The sequence below is a fragment of the Mya arenaria genome, chromosome 4 (assembly GCF_026914265.1).
Source record: "Mya arenaria isolate MELC-2E11 chromosome 4, ASM2691426v1".
In the NCBI taxonomy this organism is placed as follows: domain Eukaryota; kingdom Metazoa; phylum Mollusca; class Bivalvia; order Myida; family Myidae; genus Mya; species Mya arenaria.
Genome location: NC_069125.1, coordinates 8170594 through 8189492, shown reverse-complemented (window position 1 = coordinate 8189492; position 18899 = coordinate 8170594). Strand labels below are relative to the sequence as shown.

Here is an 18899-nt window from a genome sequence, read left to right as displayed (position 1 = left end):
ATTCCATTCGTTGTTCATTTGTGTTCATGGTTCACAAGGATTACAGTTTGACATTACATCGTACGTGCAGAATTGGTTTTTGTTACAACAAAAAAGGTTTATTTCAGGGTAAGTCATGCTTTTATTATTGACGTAAGCGTTTTTCTTAAAAATAGCGCAAGAGTTCATAAGATGAACTATTTGAGCATGATTTATTTTAAATAGAATGTTTACTGACAATTTTCTATTCAAAGTATAATAATACTTGGGACACTTGAATGAATGAAAAAAATACCCGGAGCGGCAGGTCTTAAAACGGAACATTTTTGAGAACATGTATTGACTTCTTAAAGGTGCACCATATAGGTTGATACAAATCAAAATATATATTTCATAATTAGCTCATTTGACTTTAAAAATGATTAAGGTAATGAAAACAAAATGTTAACCTCTATAAATGTTTCGTTTTTGTTTGTTAAAAAAATGCTACCTGGCCATAACATTCCAAGTTTAAAGGCGCAAAAATATCGCTTTTTTATCACTATCTAAATCATATGCATTTATTTCCATCATGAAGGTCAGGGGCGGATTTCTCGGAACTACCTAAGCTTGTTATAACATGATTAAAATTAGCTCACTATTTTTCTTCTTCTAAAGTTGTGTAATATTTACTTCTTTGAAAGCTTTTAGACTTTTTATGGAGGTTATCTTGTCAGGTTATCACAATAAACTAACTTTTATTGATGAAAAAAAAAGTTAAAGTAAGAAATATTGCTTATCAAAATAAGCTACGTAAGTCTGTTAAACTTAAGAAGTTTCAAGAAATCGGGACCAGATGATTTAAACATATTAAAGAAGACAATACAATTTAAGAAAAAAATGTTTGCATTTAACCATGGAGTGCGCCTTTAAAACAGATCGTTCATCACCGTGACGAATACATAAACTTGAAGAAGTAAAGATTGCGCTGACATTTTTCTGAAAGACGGGTTTTAAAAAATACTTAATGGCTTAAACTAAACATATTGTCGACACAGAATAACATTCGCAAATTAATTTATTAATGCGTCAATGGCCAAATCGTAAACCTAATATTTATTTGGAGGTCTATGTGGTATAATAATCGTTCGAATCTGGCATAGCCCGGCACAGCAAGACGGACGAATAATGTTTATGTAGACTTCCAAATAAATGATAAGGTACGAACTAGTTGGAATTATTGTTGCTCTCTGACAAATCCGCGTCGTATTGACTTCAAGTCGTGTTCGTATTTTACCCATACGCCTTAAAGCTGCACTCTCACAGATTTACCGTTTTTACAAAAAAAAAATTGTCTTGGAAAAAGCAAATTTTTGCGTAAATGTTTGCAAATCAGTGATAAAAGATTGCTGACAAAAGATCAGATGGCAGATTTTCATATTTCCGTTCGAAAATAAATGTTTTATGGCTTAAACCGTTACTTACGGTTGAAGAAAAATGCATAAAACATCATTTTTAACTTAAATATAATACTGTGGGGTCTTATTTTTGTTAGCAGTCTTATATAACTGGTGTCCGTGCATTTTCGCAAAAAAATCGGCTCGTTCCAAGACAAGAAAAATCAAAAAAAAATCAAAACGTTTAATTTGTGAGAATGCAGCTTTAGAATGTGTTAGCGGAAGAAACGGTATATGCAGCCATCTGAACACACTTATTTTTATATAAAATATTTTGCCATTTCTTTGTCTCTGGTGTTGTACATATTGGGATATCGCATCAATGCGCGTACGACCATATAACGTAGGATCAAGAATTTAATAGTTTTATGAAAAATGATCCAATATTTCTATTTCCACATTCAAAATTGCTGCGTTTCCAAACTAGCTGTTCAGCCAAACTAGCCGCGTTTCCAAACTAGCCGCGTTTCCAAACTAGATGTTCAGCCAAACTAGCCGCGTTTCCAAACTAGCTGTTCAGCCAAACTAGCCGCGTTTCCAAACTAGATGTTCAGCCAAACTAGCCGCGTTTCCAAACTAGCTGTTCAGCCAAACTAGCCGCGTTTCCAAACTAGATGTTCAGGCAAACCAGTTGTGTATTACGTGTCCAACTAAATAATTTGTTTCAAAATATACAACATATAACAATATTTGTGCTTAGAATAAGCGATTGGAAAAAGTGGTCGTACGATAAGATCGTTGATAGGGGGGAGGGGGGGGGGGGTGACAATGACCATCTAAATGAACAAAAAAGGTTTATTTCAGGGTAATTCATGATTTTATTATTGACGTAAGCGTTTTTCTTAAAAATAGCGCAAGAGTTTATAGATGAACTATTTGAGCATGATTTATTTTAAATAGAATGTTTACTGACAGTTTTCTATTCATAGTATAATAATACTCGGGACACTTGAATGAATGAAGAAAATACCTTGAGCGGCAGGTCTTAAAACGGAACATTTTTGAGAACATTCTTAAAAGGTGCACCATGTAGGTTGATGCAAAATAAATATATGAGTTTAACATGAATATATTATTAATATTAAAAAAACATTTAAAGAGGTTCACATTTTGTTATCATTACCTTAAACATATCTCTTTTTGTTGTCATTTTTCATTAAAGTCAAAGGAGTTACACATGAAAATGCATGAATATATTTATGCATTTTCATGTGTATCTCATTTGAAGGTTAAAACATCCAAAAATGACATATGTTTAAGGAAATGATACCAAAATTTTATCCTCTTTAAATGTTGTTGTTGTTTTCTTTGCTTAAGTAATAGCTACGTGGCCATAAAATCCCCAGTTAGAAAGCGCAAAAATATCGCTTTATATCTGTCTCCAAATCATATGCATTTTTAATTTCGATCATAAAAGTCAGATGATTTAAACTTAATGCATCAGTCAATTGCAACCACGGCCCCCAGGTCCGGGGAATATCGGGGACTTTGACTTTCGGTCCAGCCAACCCCGGCTAAAAAACCCGCCCTGCGGGAAAGAACAGATGGTAAAATCCCCGCCAAATGCCCCCGCATTCCAGGGACCCTAGGTAGGGTCCATTCCCCGCTATATTTAAAGCGAAGACAAAACCACCGCATTCACCCGGCACTGCGGGGCCACCTGAAAGGTAAAAACAGCTATCCCCGGTATACCCCCGGACCTTTTACAATTGACTGGTGCATAACAAGGCAATACAATTTAAGAAAAAATGTGCATTTAACCGTGGAGTGCGCCTTTAAAACAGATCGTTCATCACCGTGACGAATACATAAACTTGAAGAAGTAAAGATTGCGCTGTCATTTTTCTGAGAGACGGGTTTTAGAAAATACTTAATGACTTGAACTAAACATATTGTCGTCACAGAATAACATTCGCAAATTAATTTATTAATGCGTCAATGACCAAATCGTAAACCTAATAATTCTTTAGCGGTGTATGTGGAATATTCATCGTTTAAATCTGCCATAGCCCGGCACAGCAAGACGAACGATAAATTTTCAAAAAAAATAATTGATAAGGTATGAACTAGTTGCAATTATTGTGTGTTTTTTTCTGACACAGCCCACCCTATTGACTTTAAGTCGTGTTCGTATTTTGAATAAATGTCCTTTTCACTGACTGTGGTTTATTATTCACGTCTCCCACTTGGTTGAACTTGTCATGGCCAGCCCCTCCTTATTAAGTAGCAATACATAAATAACAATATTCGTGCTTAGAATAAGCGATTGGAAAAAGTGGTCGTACGATAAGATGTTTAGAAGAGGCCTACAATGACCATATAAATGTTCTACCAAAAACACAATGATATGGCCTGTTCAGATTGTATTTAAAGCTGCATTCTCACAGATTTACCGTTTTGACAACTTTTTTTGGAATGAGTCATTTTTTCTTTATCTGGCAATATCTAAAAAAAATATTTCAATATATTCAAATGAAATATGGTACATATATGTTTTCAGATTGTATATTTAAATAAAATATGGTACATATGTTGCTAGATTATATATTCAAATGAAATATGGTACTCATGTTGCCAGATTATATATTCAAATAAAATATGGTACATATGTTGCCAGATTATATATTCAAATACAATATGGTACTCATGTTGCCAAATTATATATTCAAATAAAATATGGTACTCATGTTGCCAGATTATATATTCAAATAAAATATGGTACTCATGTTGCGAGATTATATATTCAAATAAAATATGGTACTCGTGTTGCCAAATTATATATTCAAATAAAATATGGTACTCATGTTGCCAGATTATATATTCGAATGAAATATGTTGACAGATTATATATTCAAATGGAATATATGGTACATGTGTTGCCAGATTATATATTCAAATGAAATATGATACATATGTTGCCAGATTATATATTCAAATGAAATATGGTACATATGTTGCCAGATTATATATTCAAATGAAATATGGTACATATGTTGCCAGATTATATATTCAAATGAAATATGGTACATATGTTGCCAGATTATATATTCAAATGAAATATGGTACATATGTTGCCAGATTATATATTCAAATGAAATATGGTACATATGTTGCCAGATTATATATTCAAATGAAATATGGTACATATGTTGCTAGATTATATATTCAAATGAAATATGGTACATATGTTGCCAGATTATATATTCAAATGAAATATGGTACATATGTTGCCAGATTATATATTCAAATGAAATATGGTACATATGTTGCTAGATTATATATTCAAATGAAATATGGTACATATGTTGCCAGATTATATATTCAAATGAAATATGGTACATATGTTGCCAGATTATATATTCAAATAAAAGATGGTACTCATGTTGCCAGATTATATAGCAATGTCTTTAACTAAAATGATTAAGAACTGCTTATCTTTGTCAGGTCAAGTGTCATGAATCGTTACTTCAATGTAATTGCATTTGGTTCGAGTTATCGACCCTACCTATGAATTAGGCCCCACCCTACTGTTTTTGAAATAAGGTGTTTCTTTTAAAAGCTGCACGCTGACAGATTGACCATTTTGACATCTTTTTTGTCTTGGAATGAGCTGAATTTTGTTTAAATTTTTTAACCCCGGTGATATAAGACTGCTGATAAAAGATCAGATCGCAGTTTTTGATATTTTACGCTCGAAAATCGATGTTTTATGCCTGCAAGTGTTACTAAAGCTTTAAGAAAAAATAAAATTTCGGCAGTTTTCCAAACAATTGAGAAATCTTCTACCGTGAGTTATCTAATATGATTTACTTGAAAACAAGCCAAACTCAGCTGGCCCCGATTTCTCGAAACTTCTTAAGTCCCTTATAACAGGATTAAGCTAAGCTCACTATTTTTGGTGTTCAATAAATTGCATAATATTAACTTCTTTAAGAATTTTTATGCTTTAGATAGGAATTATCAATATGATTATCACAATAAACCATTTTTCATTTATCAAAATTCAATTTAAGTATGTATTTTGGCTAATTGAAATAAGCTACTTAAGCGTGTTAAGCTTAAGAAGTTTCGAGAAATTTGGGGAGCTGATTCTGAGACAAAACAAATGAAAAAGTAATCAAATCGATCAATATGTGAGAGTGCAGCTTTAAAATTTAGTTAAACACCCTTAAATATCAATACAGCTATTAGTTTGACACCACTAATCAATGATGGCCATAAGGTTCTTAGATAAAGCTTAATAAAAAGATAAAATAAATAAAAAATAAAAAAAAATACCTGCCCTACCTGTTTTTGATACGGATGTTACCCTAACCAAACCATATATATTTATTTTTTGGCTTTTGCATGTGCTTTTAGTAGTTCAACATTTAATATACCTACCAACCCGCAAATAAATTTTAATTAATTTTGAGTTATATGTATAATTATATGCTCTTTAGTTCCACCCGAGGGTGATTTAAATTTTAAACATTAGAAACGATCGTACAAAATATATACCACAATCGAATTGTGTGACGCATTATGTACAGAAATAAATCCATGCGCCAGCAAGCACGGTATCGGGTATATAAACAGGGTGTCGGCAAATCTTCTTCTTTTAAGCTTAAATTATTATTTGGATCGCAAACACATTTCTTTAATTTTTCCATTTTATGCATGTTAAGTCTGATAAGAATAATCTCAGTAGAACTGTTGTTGATGCCATTACGCGCTGTGCAGTTTACTTGATAATTATATAAATCGAAAAAAGAACGCAAATGCCAAATAAAAGACTTGTTAATCGACGGACGGATTGTGAATTACATCATTTGAGCCTTTGGGTTGAGATTACCAAAATATATCCATCCTCTTTTTCTTAATTTATTCTTGGCACATTCGCGCTAACATAATTATATATTGTGACAGTGTAAAACTGTATTAATATAAAGCTTATGCTGGTATTGAACATTATATAGTTTTAACAAAATGGGTTTAAATGACAGAGTGCTTTTGCAACGGTACCCCTGGTGTCAAACGATGAAAGAGACTCTACAAATTTGGAAGGACGCGTTGACGTCACAACGTGCGGGCAGGCACGAGGAGGCTGTGACGACATATTCGACGATTGACTCGCCGTCAGCGAGGATTTATTACAATATAGCATGTGCTTGCTTGAACATGGATCAAGAGAAGAACGCCATCGAGGTACTATTACTATTTCATTATAATTAAAGTCGAGGGTTTGGGATTAATTTAGATATTCAGGCAAACCGAAGGCTACGGAAACTTATTTGTAAAATCTTGTGCGGAGCGAGCGGAAAAGTGCGAGAAACCGATGAACAAAATATCAGTTTTATGTAGCCGTTGTACACGTGTTTCCACAATCAGCACGTGTGAAGCATGGTCAAAACTTTTGTAGTTACTTTGTTTCTTAAAACAAAATCGACACAGAAAAAACTCCAAGACGATAGTAGTTAGCATCCGCTTTTAGTGATGTTGGTTATGTATATAGAAAATAGTTTGCGTTTTAAGCTAATTAAAGACACCAGATGAGCCAATTGCAAGATAAAAAGAATTGTCAAAAACTTCAATAAAATTGACATCGTTGTGTACAACGCATTGAATCTTTCTTGTATGCATGCATCTTCCGCAGTTTTTGCACATTTTTCCAACTCGAAATTTACCGGCGTGGTATTCCACGTAAATCTGAGTAAATTTTAAAAATAGCGCCGGTATATTTATCTGTATTCATAAACAGATATGATTTAAACTGGAAAATCATTTAGCACTATTTTTGAATGGGGAAACTCAGATGGGACAGCAACATGCTTGTTGCGTTTATTTGTTTAATCATGTAAAGTGATTTATCATCGGCCTCCTCGGTAGCTCGCATTAACATTTTTGTCCTCTTCAATTTTTTAACTACCTGGTTTCTAGTCCTTTAAACATCGGACGAAATCTAGTAGATTATATGGTTTAAATTAAATCAAGGAATGGTCGAATGTGGTGACTTTTTTATTTCGAAATGCGTACATTTAAGGATTGATCGCACTCTTTTTTTGCGTTTATGCTGTATGAACGCAGTAGGGCACGCGAGGAAAATTCCATGAAGCGCGCAAGCCCTTTTTGGTCATTTGATCGCTTGCACTACTGCGTTTATACGGCATAAAGGCAAGAAAAAAAGCGATCAATACTTATATTAACATTTTCAAAAAAATATTCTTTATGGTTAAAAATTAGCAGTATGTTCTGAAATTAAGTTTTGATTCTTAAAGAAATGTAATTCTTGTTTAAAAGAATAGCTGATTTTTGTATCGTCTTATATCATTTGTTAAGTGACGGTGCGCTCATCCAATCGGAGCGCAATATTGAAATAAACAATGACGTCATAACTCCTTGTCTGTTATGTAAATATATTCAATTTAATCTATAGAAAAGACGAGGCGAATGTAAATATTGATATTTTGATAATTTGATTTTAAAGTGATGTTCCCTTGCAAGAAACTACGGAATGCCGTTAGGGCCATCGCCTGTGATTGTGTTGATCTGAAACGCGATAATCGAAAGTACGATGATGAAAACGCGAAATCATGAAACTACTATGGCGAAAACGCGACAGAACGATGATGAAAACTGGCGCGACAGTACGATAGTACGATTATGAAAACGCGAAATCACGATAATACGATGGTGAAAACACGAAAGTACGATGTTGAAAACATGATAGTTTTTCGCATTATCACCATCGTACTGTCGTATTATCGCGTTTTCGTCATCGTACTGTCGCGTTTTCATCATCGTACTGTCGCGTTTTTACTATCGTAGTTTCGTGATTTCGCGTTTTCATCATTGTACTATCGAGTATCGCGTTTCAGATCAACACATTCACAAGCGATGGCCCTAACGGCATTCCGTAAGAAACTCTTGTAAAAACTGTTGTCAACTGTAAACAACTAGTATGCCATTCGGAACTCCTCGGCCATTTTCCATAAAAAACAACCGCGTATATATATGGACGGTTTACAATGACAGAAATCTGAACATTCGACTACGCTGCAAGTAGATCGCGTAGTATAAATTTCAATTTAGCAGGTTCTTAATAACCATAAAACACAAAAGTACCAAGCGACATTATGTCATGAACTATACGACCAAACTCCACGCAGCGGTTACTTACATTCGCTGTATACAGCAGCTTTTCTGGTCGCCAAGGGAGATCACCGCGTATGAGATTCTTTTATACATTATTACATTATCGGGACAAAATTCATTCAACACAATGCAATCTACCAACAGCTGTTTTCTTCACTTTTTGACGATTTTTCCTACCAATGTTTCCAGAACTTCACCAAGGCAGTACAGACGGACCAGCTGCTGGCCATTGCTTACTTCCAAAGAGGAACAATTTACCTTAAGTCAAAAAGGTAAGCCAACTACTAAATGAGGATTAACCACCATAAACTCCAATCGTTCAATTTGATGTGGCCTCTATAATACCAATCGCATCAACTCAGTTATCTCCGACACGCTTCGGGGTAGATATCTGTTCGATAGGGACCGAGGTGTTCCGATTGCGTTGCAAGTGCAATACTTATTTATTCTAAGACAGTGGCCTCTGGCGTTTAAGGATCACTGTGGTCTTCTTAAATTAAAAAAAATATATTTATCTCATATTTGTTTTAGCATCATAAAATCGCTGTCGGACCTGAAGGCGTCACGTGACCTGCTCCGAGGGAACACGTACATCGACTACCGGCCCCTGGGACTGCACGTGCTGCTAAATCTGTATCAGGTAAGTTGAGGTTACCATGAAAGAAACAAAAACACGAAGAGTAAGTTAAACACATTTTAAACCTATAAATTCGAATACTTACGTTAGTGGCTTGGATTTAATGATTAAAGTTGTAACATCTTGCACGATCGGATCCGTGAGGGGATGAAATGCGCATCTAGTGAAAAAATCGGCCAAGTTAGTTTACCTCTCAATTCAATAAAGATAAAAAAAGACTAAACTTGTTTAAATTGTCTTGTGGTCCTACCCTCAAACCCCACTGCCAACATTTTAAACCAAAATTATTTCGGTTCTTAGGGAGTGACGCAAGTCAAAAGGTTATACACGCCCCCTCTAACGTCAAATTCTTGAGCCACCCCTGTCTTGTTTAAATTTTCGGTTTCAAAATAACAACTTTTCAGTACTATAAAAACATTCGATTTACGTTGAACGATCTAATCAAATAAACCTAGTATTACTGTAGCTTTTTTATACTTCAGATCCTACACAACCTTGCTCTGGTACATCTGCTTGACAACGATGACGTCACAGGTCGTCTGTTGCTGGCGGAAGCCATGCACGAGGCAGACGACATTCAGAAAAAGCGCGTGCGGCAGACTTTCGAACTCTTGAAGGTATTGATAGCACGTTCCCATGTCCAAATCAAACTTCGGCGTACACAGGACTCGTACACAATTTTCGAAATGACGTTAAATGTTTGCATACTGCCAATTTAAATCTTTTTAGGCATATAATAAAAAGAAATTAAATGTTAGTTTCGATGTATATCGAAATAAATTTCACCTTGTGAACACAAAAAAGTAAAGAATTAGATTTTGGCTAAACTAGGCGTGAAGTATAGCTTTTGGTGATTGGTCGATGAAATATTTTTCGGTCTTGCACTAAACAAACGATCACCTGTCTTTATAACTATATGGCCCGGCCCTCCATGCGTACATGCGATGTATAAGGTATTAAACTGTTTCTTCAGCTGTTTCATTGGCACTGTTATGACCTGTTGAATCATTAAATTCGTCTGTTAATGTTGTTGTTGTGTTTTAGGCAGGCAAACGGGACGACTTGACTCCAATAACTGTATCAGTAGACAGGTTCTTCAGCCCACCAAATGACGTCACAAAAACGTTGACCAATCCTAACACACCAAAGATAGCACGTGCGAAGGTCGTCACAGCAACTGATACGGACGACATGGAAAAGTCGTTCAACTTTTCAAAGAAGGTAAGATAATCCTACTCGCGTATTTCTCATCAGATTGTATTGGAATTAATAATTTAAAATATTAGTATGCTACGGGCCTCCATGGAGCATTTTTATTTGTTAGTAATTTAATATTGCCCGATTTGCGTCAAGTTAAAGATCACGTTCTACATATGATTGCGATTGATTTAATTAAAGAATATGAGATCAAATGGTGTGTTTTTTTTCATAATTGCTGAACGGCCCCAGTTTCAATTAATATCGCTAGGCTTACGATCCTAGGCTTCCAGGCGTTACCACAGGATGCGTTGTTATAACACATCCCTATGACCACGCCCCTCCCCATTTTTTGTAGTATTAAAATCATGGGAGAACCGTTAGTTGTGATAACTCACATTTTTATTTTATTGTTTAAATGGGGGGGGGGGCGTGGTCGTAGGGATGTATCATAACAACCCTTGTAGTCGTATCCACGTTTTTTTTGCGTAAAAACTGCGTTTTATTAAAATCTATCGTAAGAACATGTATTGTATAGATTCTGGGTGTACCCGAGCCTTAGTTTTACGACTAAGATATCTTATTGAAACGAACCACTGATGAATAAAATTAAACATTTATATTCGTGATTTGGTACACGTTCGATGTTTATGTTTCCTTTTTATAACACAGGCAAGAGAAATAAAGGCAGCTCAAGAGAACAGTTCCACATCTACTGATCGTTTTAAGCCCAGGTCACCATTGTCGCCAAGAAACTGGGCGCCTTTCAATATACGTCGGAAGTTTGCAAAGCAGAAGACGTCATCCAATGAAGCCACAGTGACGTCAGAGCCAATACGTGGGTGTAAGTCTTTGTCAGATTTAGGGTCATTGGCGAATGCATCGGATGACGTCAGTGAACAGAGTGAAAATAAAATTGAATTCAAAGGTGCAAGATATGCTAATTATTCCAACTGGCGTCTATCGGTACCGGAAATAGCACAAACTCTTTCTGCAGATGACGTCAGCAAATTGAGCCAAATGTCATCAAAGCCCGGCAGAAAGAAATCGAGTCCTTTTGCTGGCGTTCGTCGCCTGCTTCAAAAGAAAACAAATTCACGAAAGAGTGAAACAATAGAAACACACCCATCTGCGATAAGCGGAAGTAGATCTATGAGTGACATCACAAGTCTCTCACAATCAAGCTTAGACGTATTCAACTTCTCTTCTTCATCGGAAGACGAAGAAGCGTTGACATCTGCTTTGAAAGCAAACTTTTTTCTCAGTTCGTCCTTGGATGGTATTTTATCGTTACATCATCCTTCACAGACACAAACGTCAGAGCCTTTAGATTTGGATTTGACCACACCGGTATTCGAACCCCAGGAGTCGATTGAATTGCATTGTGGAGACTCTGCAGATTCCCGGAACACCAAATTTCAGTCTCTGACTAATCAAGACAGCCCACTCAGTAGTAAACAGACTGCGATACATGAAGTACCCTCTATAGTCATCACAGACGATAAAATCGACGACGTCACAAGGAGTGAACCCACCACCGGAAAAGACGTCACCGCAAAGCGGCGGAGTCGGCCTCCGCCACCCTCCTATCCGCCGCCTCCCCTTCCCCCCGCTGTGGCAGCGAGGATGTCCGAGTGAATCATGAACGCTGTGATTTAGATTTCCTCAATCTTATATTAAGATGTTGTGTCATTGTTAGTGATTTATTTGGACTGTTGAACTTCAAAGATGTGATTTGTACACTCCTATAAGTGCCATAGCGATCCCACCCTCGCCTTTTTCCCCAGACAGACTTATCAAATAAGCTGCACCGAAGTAAATGTCAAATCTCGTTACTCTGTTAACAATTTTCACTTTATTTGAATTAGTAAATCGCGCGTCTTATTACATCAATTTTCAATTGAAAACACAAAAGTGTTCCTATAAAAAGTACTACAAATTTGAAAAAAAAAGATGCGAATATGTAACAAACAAATGGCTCGTTTCTTGGGCAATTAATACTGCGCGGTGTGGGATCGCGATGGCCCTTATAGGAGTCCGTAGTGTTGTGTTATAGTCGCTGTTTTTAATGATTCTGCGTACTTTATGTACAATTAACTGCCGAAATTCCAAGGTCGACCTTCACAGCGTTGCGGCGCATCATGAAACTGTAATCTTGACCTTAACAGCGTTGTGGCGCCTCATGTAACTCCAAGGTCGACCTAAACAGCGTTGTGGCGCCTCATGTAAACTCTATGGTCGACATACACAGCGTTGTGGCGCCTAATGAAACTCTATGGTCGACATACACAGCGTTGTGGCGCCTCATGTAAACTCTATGGTCGACATTCACAGCGGTGCGGCGCCTCATGAAACTCCAAGGTCAACATTCACAGCGTTGCGGCGCCTCATGAAACTGTAATGTTGACCTTCACAGCGTTGTGGCGCGTCATGAAACTGTAATGTTGACCTTCACAGCGTTGTGGCGCGTCATGAAACTGTAATGTTGACCTTCACAGCGTTGTGGCGCGTCATGAAACTGTAATGTTGACCTTCACAGCGTTGTGGCGCGTCATGAAACTCTAATCTTGCCCTTCACAGCGTTGTGGCGCGTCATGAAACTGTAATCTTGACCTTCACAGCGTTGTGGCGCGTCATGAAACTGTAATGTTGACCTTCACAGCGTTGTGGCGCCTCATGAGACTCTAATGTCGACCTTGACTGTGAGCGTTAAGGAGACGCTGCTGCGCCTCGTGAATGTATTTGGTCGACCTTAGGAAACATTGTTGCGCTTCATAAAACTCTAAAGGTCGACCTTCACAGCGTTGTGGCGCCTCATGTAAACTCTATGGTCGACCTTCACAGCGTTGTGGCGCGTCATGTAAACTCTTTGGTTGAACTTCACAGCGTTGTGGCGCCTCATGTAAACTCTATGGTCGACCTTCACAGCGTTGTGGCGCCTCATGTAAACTCTTTGGTTGACCTTCACAGCGTTGTGGCGCCTCATGTAAACTCTTTGGTTGACCTTCACAGCGTTGTGGCGCCTCATGTAAACTCTATGGTCGACCTTCGCTGTGAACGTTAAGGACACGATGTGGTGCCGAGGCGTTATTCTTACTGTAGTTGGTCACCGCTGGACGGTGTTTTATATAAATGAACAATCGTAATGGTATCCAAAGAACTGCCAGCTGTTTATACTATGGATAACAAATAATAAATGAATAACATTTATGTTTCATCTTGTTTTTTTTACAATGAGTAAACTGCAGAGCAAAATGTCGTGGTTCGATCCCCTCAAGATGCATCTAGCTATTTTTGCAGTTTCTTATAGTGCATATGTACATATTAGAATATAGCACGTGATAAATGGTCTAAGCTATACTTTAAAAAGCATGTGATAAATGGTCTAGGCCATAATATCAAACAGCATGTGATAATTGGTCTACGCTATTATTATACAGTAGTATGTGATATCAAAAATTTCATGTGATAAATGGTCTAGCCTATTATTCCAAAAGCATGTGATAAATGGTCTAGGCTATCATATCAAAAAGGAATGTAATAAATGATCTAGACTATAATTTAAATAGTATGTGATATATGGTCTAGACTTTAATTTGAATAGTATGTGATATATGGTCTAGACTTTAATTGGAATAGTATGTGATAGATGGTCTAGACTATAATTTAAATAGTATGTGATAGATGGTCTAGACTTTAATTTGAATAGTATGTGATATATGGTCTAGACTTTAATTTAAATAGTATGTGATAGATGGTATAGACTTTAATTTAAATAGTATGTGATATATGGTCTAGACTTTAATTTAAACTTTTTTATTTTTTGTCTTGAAAAGAGCACATTTTTGCGTAAATATCTGCAAACCAATAAAAGATTGCTGACAAAAATCAGATCGCAGATTTTCATATTTCCATTCGAAAATCAATGTTTTATGGCCTAAACCGTTACTAACGGTTAAGAAAAATGCATAAAACATCAATTTTTGAACTTAAATATAAATATCTGCCATCTATTTTTTGTCAGCAGTCTTATATAACTGGTTTTCATGCATTTTCGCAAAAAAATGGCTCGTTCCAAAACAAAAAATAAAAAAGTTGTCAAAACGTTCAAGCTGTGGGAGTGTAGCTTTAAATACCATTTTGATAAATTGTTTAGGCTATAATTTCAACAGCATGTGATAAAGGGTCTGGCCTATAATTTAAATAGTATGTGATATATGGTTTAGACTATAGTTTAAATAGTATGTGATATATGGTCTAGACTATGTTTAAAAAGTATGGGATAAATTGTCTAGGCTATATTATCAAAAAGGCATGTGATAAATGTTCTAGGCTATAATTTAAATAAAGCATGTGATAAATAGCGCACTTCATTATACTTACCACATAATGAAACACATGCACATGTGAAATTATTTCACATTATATTTGAAAATGGCTTAGTACCAGAAGTTTGGACAACTGGAATTTTAAGTCCAAATTACAAAAAATAAAGGCGATAACACAAAACCTGAGAACTATCGTCCAACGAATAACACTTCTAAGCTGTCTAGGCAAATTATTTACTAGTTTTAAATAAAAGGATAACGAATAATGTTGAAGATAATGATGTCATTTATAACTGTCAAGCTGGTTTTAGAAAAGGATACTCGACATCAGATCGTATGTTTGTTCTACAGCATCTAATAGCTTATTTGAATCACCAAAGAAAGAAGTTATTTTCTCCCACCTCAGATAAGTAGATACAATAATTTAAGCATGCTAGATATTCTTATCTTGCCCACGGGCGAAGATAAAATGCCCGTATGGAACTTCTTTTGAACGGTCACCACATTATAATTACCTCCCTTGTTGAAGACTGTCGTCAGTAGCATCAAGGAAATCTTGTCTTATGGTAATCTTTAGAACGCTAATTAATTATTTCTCGCTTTAAATGTCACCAGAAAACAGTTTTCACGCACCATTCAAAAAATAATGCTTCATTTTCCTTAGAACTATTTAAAAAGACCGATTTGACTATTAACATTAACTGGATCACTGCGCGCGTATCCATGACAACCACGTGCTACCGCATATCCATACGCAATTATTTTCACTAAGCACAAAAGAGTTCCGGCAAAAAATACAGTTTGAATTAATTTTGTTTAACTGAGGTGGGAGAAAAAGCATCTACCATAGCCGCTCGTGTAAGATAGGTTCATCCCGACCCTCGCGCAGGGTGTTTTGCGGAAACTCGGTAAATCTCGTTTCTAAAAACTTGCCGTATTGAAGCCCCTTTGAGTGTCCCCTTACTTAAAATATGAAACAAACCGGAGTGTAAATACTAAACAAGAGGCCCAAGAGGGTCTATGCTCTACTGACATGGCTCTTGTAGTCATTTTCAATCCAGAACATGTACGTATGAGTAATAGGCAACAACTATATAGTTCACATTTTGTGTTTGTGTTAGCTGAAAACGCCCCACTTTCAACATCTGAGGACAGAAAGTGTTGTAAGCAGATTAGTTGCATGAACTATTTTAATATGTGACAAGTAAAGGTAATCTGAGGGTAAAAAATATTTGCTTTCAAAACTGTACTCATGGTCAAAATTTCATTTCTGTACCTTTAAAAATAAATAAAATGGTCAAAAGGTCAAAGTCAAGGACATCCGAGGACAACATTGATGGTCGTTTGAAAAACTGTTTACATTGTTACGAACCAGGCGTAACGAGAAAAAAAGCTAGAAACAAACTATAAAAAATATTATGTTAAAGTTACAATGTTGAAATACAATTTAAATACCTGTTTTACATTTCCAAGTAGCTTATATAATTCCAATCCTGGTTTATGTCCTTTTTCCAATTTTAAAATCCAAAAAGCTGAATGTTTTTGAGCACTTATAATTTAAATAGTCCACATAGTAAACTCCCTAAAGAATAATCCAAATGTAATTCTTTTTTTTAAAATTTATGAATGTCACAAAAGATAACCAAAGACCACCCTCCGACTCTGTTATACCTTATATATCTTTGACTATATATATACTCCACCTCAGTAATCTTTGATTTTTGTTTTTGAGGTTGTGTAGAAAACTAAGTGGATTGTGGTCACTGAAGACAACAATAATAGGTGTCACTGCAGAGAGAGCAAGACACTCTTTTTCTATTGTTGATTTTTTTTCTGGTGTTTGTTAAACTTTCTAGAAAAGTAACACACTGGATGTTCAACTCCATTGTTGTCCTCTTGCACTCATACAGCTCCTGCATCAATGTCCTCCTGGCGTCAACTGACAATTTGACAATTTGACTTTCACTGTATCAAGTACATTTTGACATCTGTCACTCCAAACAAACTTGTGCCTTTCTTTAGTAAATTCGTTTAAGGTTCTATGATTTCAGAAAAGTACTATCATTTTTTTCTGTAATAACCAGCCATACCGAGAAAACGCATCAGTTGTCTTTTACAAGTAGGCAAAGGAAATTCAGAGATAGCTATGACTTAAGCATCCATAGGTTTAACCTGACCCTGTCCCACAACATGACCAAGAAATGTCAAAGTAGCATGACAAAACTCACTTTTTTGCTAGATTAATTGTCAGGTTGGCACTTGTAAGTCGATTGAAGAATCTCGGATTGTCTGTAGATGATCATTCCACTCGTCGGTGTGGATAATGGCATTGTCAATATAGGCATCACAACCATGATGATCTGCGAGTATCATGATTATAAGCCGTTGAAATGTAGCTGGTGAGTTTTTCATTCCGAATGGCATCACCATGTAATGGTAAAGACCATCAGGTGTAACAAATGCAGTTATCTCTCTCAGTCAGTGGAATCTGCCAGAATCCTTTTAGAAGATTAAATTTTGTAACACATTTTGCTTTTCCAACATTGTCAATGCAGTCGTCTATTCTAAGAATTGGGAAAGAATCTGATTTTGTAACAGAGTTCACTTTGCGATAGCCTTTACACAGTACGTATGTTCCATCTGGTTTTGGCACCAATGTACAAGGAGAGCTGTAATTACTTTGGCTTGGTTCAATGAAATCATTGAACAAAAGATAGTTCACTTCCTTTCGGAGATACTCCTGTGTTAATGGATTCATTCTGTAAGGATGTTGTTTGATTGGTTTGGAGTCTTCAAGAATTACATCATGTTAAATTATAAGAGTTCTTGTGGGGATGTCAGGGAAAAAGTGCTCATACTCCTGAATTAGATTTTTATCTCAGATTGTTATTGTGGATCAAGGTGTGCAAGTTTCTGGTCTATTTTTTTCAAAATGTCTGAGTTTTGAAGTTTGACTGAACCAGGATCAGATTTTTCAAATTGTTCACAACCTTTATATTCTGATTCTTGAATACATTGTTCATGTGGGATAAAGCTGATACAGGTTTTAAAATTGAGCTATCTCTATCATAGGAGTGTTTATAACATAGTTAAAGTCACTAACCTTTTTGTCAATTGTATATGGACCAAAGTATTTAGCTTGTAAAGGTTTTTACTTTTCCTGAAATAGGCGAACGAGCAATGACCTTGTCACCAAGCTTAAAACTTCTTTCTACTGCATTCTTGTCATATCTTAATTTCGTTTTGCCCTGTGTAATTTTGAAATTTAAACGAGCCAAATCACATGCCTTTGATAATTTATTTCTGAAGTCAGAAACATACTGAAGCAAATTCAGTGAATTTTCATCATCAGAAAGAATTTTCTCTTTTAATAATTTCAGTGGAACACGAACAGTGTGTCCAAATGGAATGAAACCAGGCGATTCTTGCACAGATTTTCTTCCAGCAAATAACAGTTAATGAATGCCCTCATCCCAGTCCTTTTAAAAGTCCTTGTCAAAACAGTATGATCTAATCATATTTTTCAATGTTTGGTGAAACCGTTCCAGTGCACCTTGACTTTCTGGATAATAAGCCGAAGATTTATACTGTTTAATCCCTTATTCAAGCATAACCTTATTCCACAAGGGCCTTAACAATTGTTTTGGTCTTGATATTTCTTAAAGGAATGGCTTCTGGGAAGCGGGTTGAAGCACATATGATTGTCAAGAGATACTAAGAACCTGACTTAGTTCTGGGTTAAGGACCAATACAGTCTATTAAGATCCTACTTAAAGGTTCACCAAACGCAGGAATGGGTTCGAAGTGAGCTTTTGGTATCGTTTGATTGGGTTTCCCTACCATCTGACAAATATTGCAACTTTTGCAATACTTAGAGAGATCTTCTTTAATGCCAGGCCAGAAGAAATGACTAAGAATCTTGTGATAGGTCTTGTTAATACCTAAATGACCAGACATGGGTGTGCAAGGGCTAAACTAAGTATTTCATTGCGATATGTCTTTGGTGGTGTACAGCCCATTCATCTTTAGCTGACGCATCCAACGGTCGCCATTTTCTCATTAAAATCCCATTCTTGTCATAATAACAGACTCAGTCTTGTGAAGTTTCATCTTCAATCAAAGCTCTATGAAACAATTTCGAAATCTCGGGAGAATTATGTTGTTCCTGGATTAGTCATGACCTCTGTC

At 36.0% G+C, this 18899-nt stretch overlaps 1 protein-coding gene across 3 annotated transcripts; it reads left to right on the top strand.

Annotated features, from left to right (window-relative positions):
- The first annotated feature begins 31 nt into the window (after positions 1-31).
- On the top strand, positions 32-13593 carry LOC128230250 (NADPH oxidase activator-like). Of its 3 annotated transcripts, none has more exons than XM_052942362.1 (7): positions 32-108; positions 6401-6602; positions 8739-8821; positions 9081-9189; positions 9669-9803; positions 10231-10407; positions 11056-13593. In XM_052942362.1, the coding sequence occupies exons 2-7, from the start codon at positions 6435-6437 to the stop codon at positions 12019-12021; spliced, it is 1638 nt and encodes a 545-aa protein (XP_052798322.1). In that variant the 5' UTR covers positions 32-108; positions 6401-6434; the 3' UTR covers positions 12022-13593. The 3 variants fall into 3 exon arrangements, 2 of the variants coding, with proteins under 2 accessions (XP_052798322.1, XP_052798321.1); XR_008260189.1 differs by lacking the exon at positions 32-108 and having other exon boundaries at positions 6042-6602; positions 11056-12703; positions 13172-13593; XM_052942361.1 differs by lacking the exon at positions 32-108 and having other exon boundaries at positions 6042-6602.
- The last annotated feature ends 5306 nt before the right edge of the window (positions 13594-18899 follow it).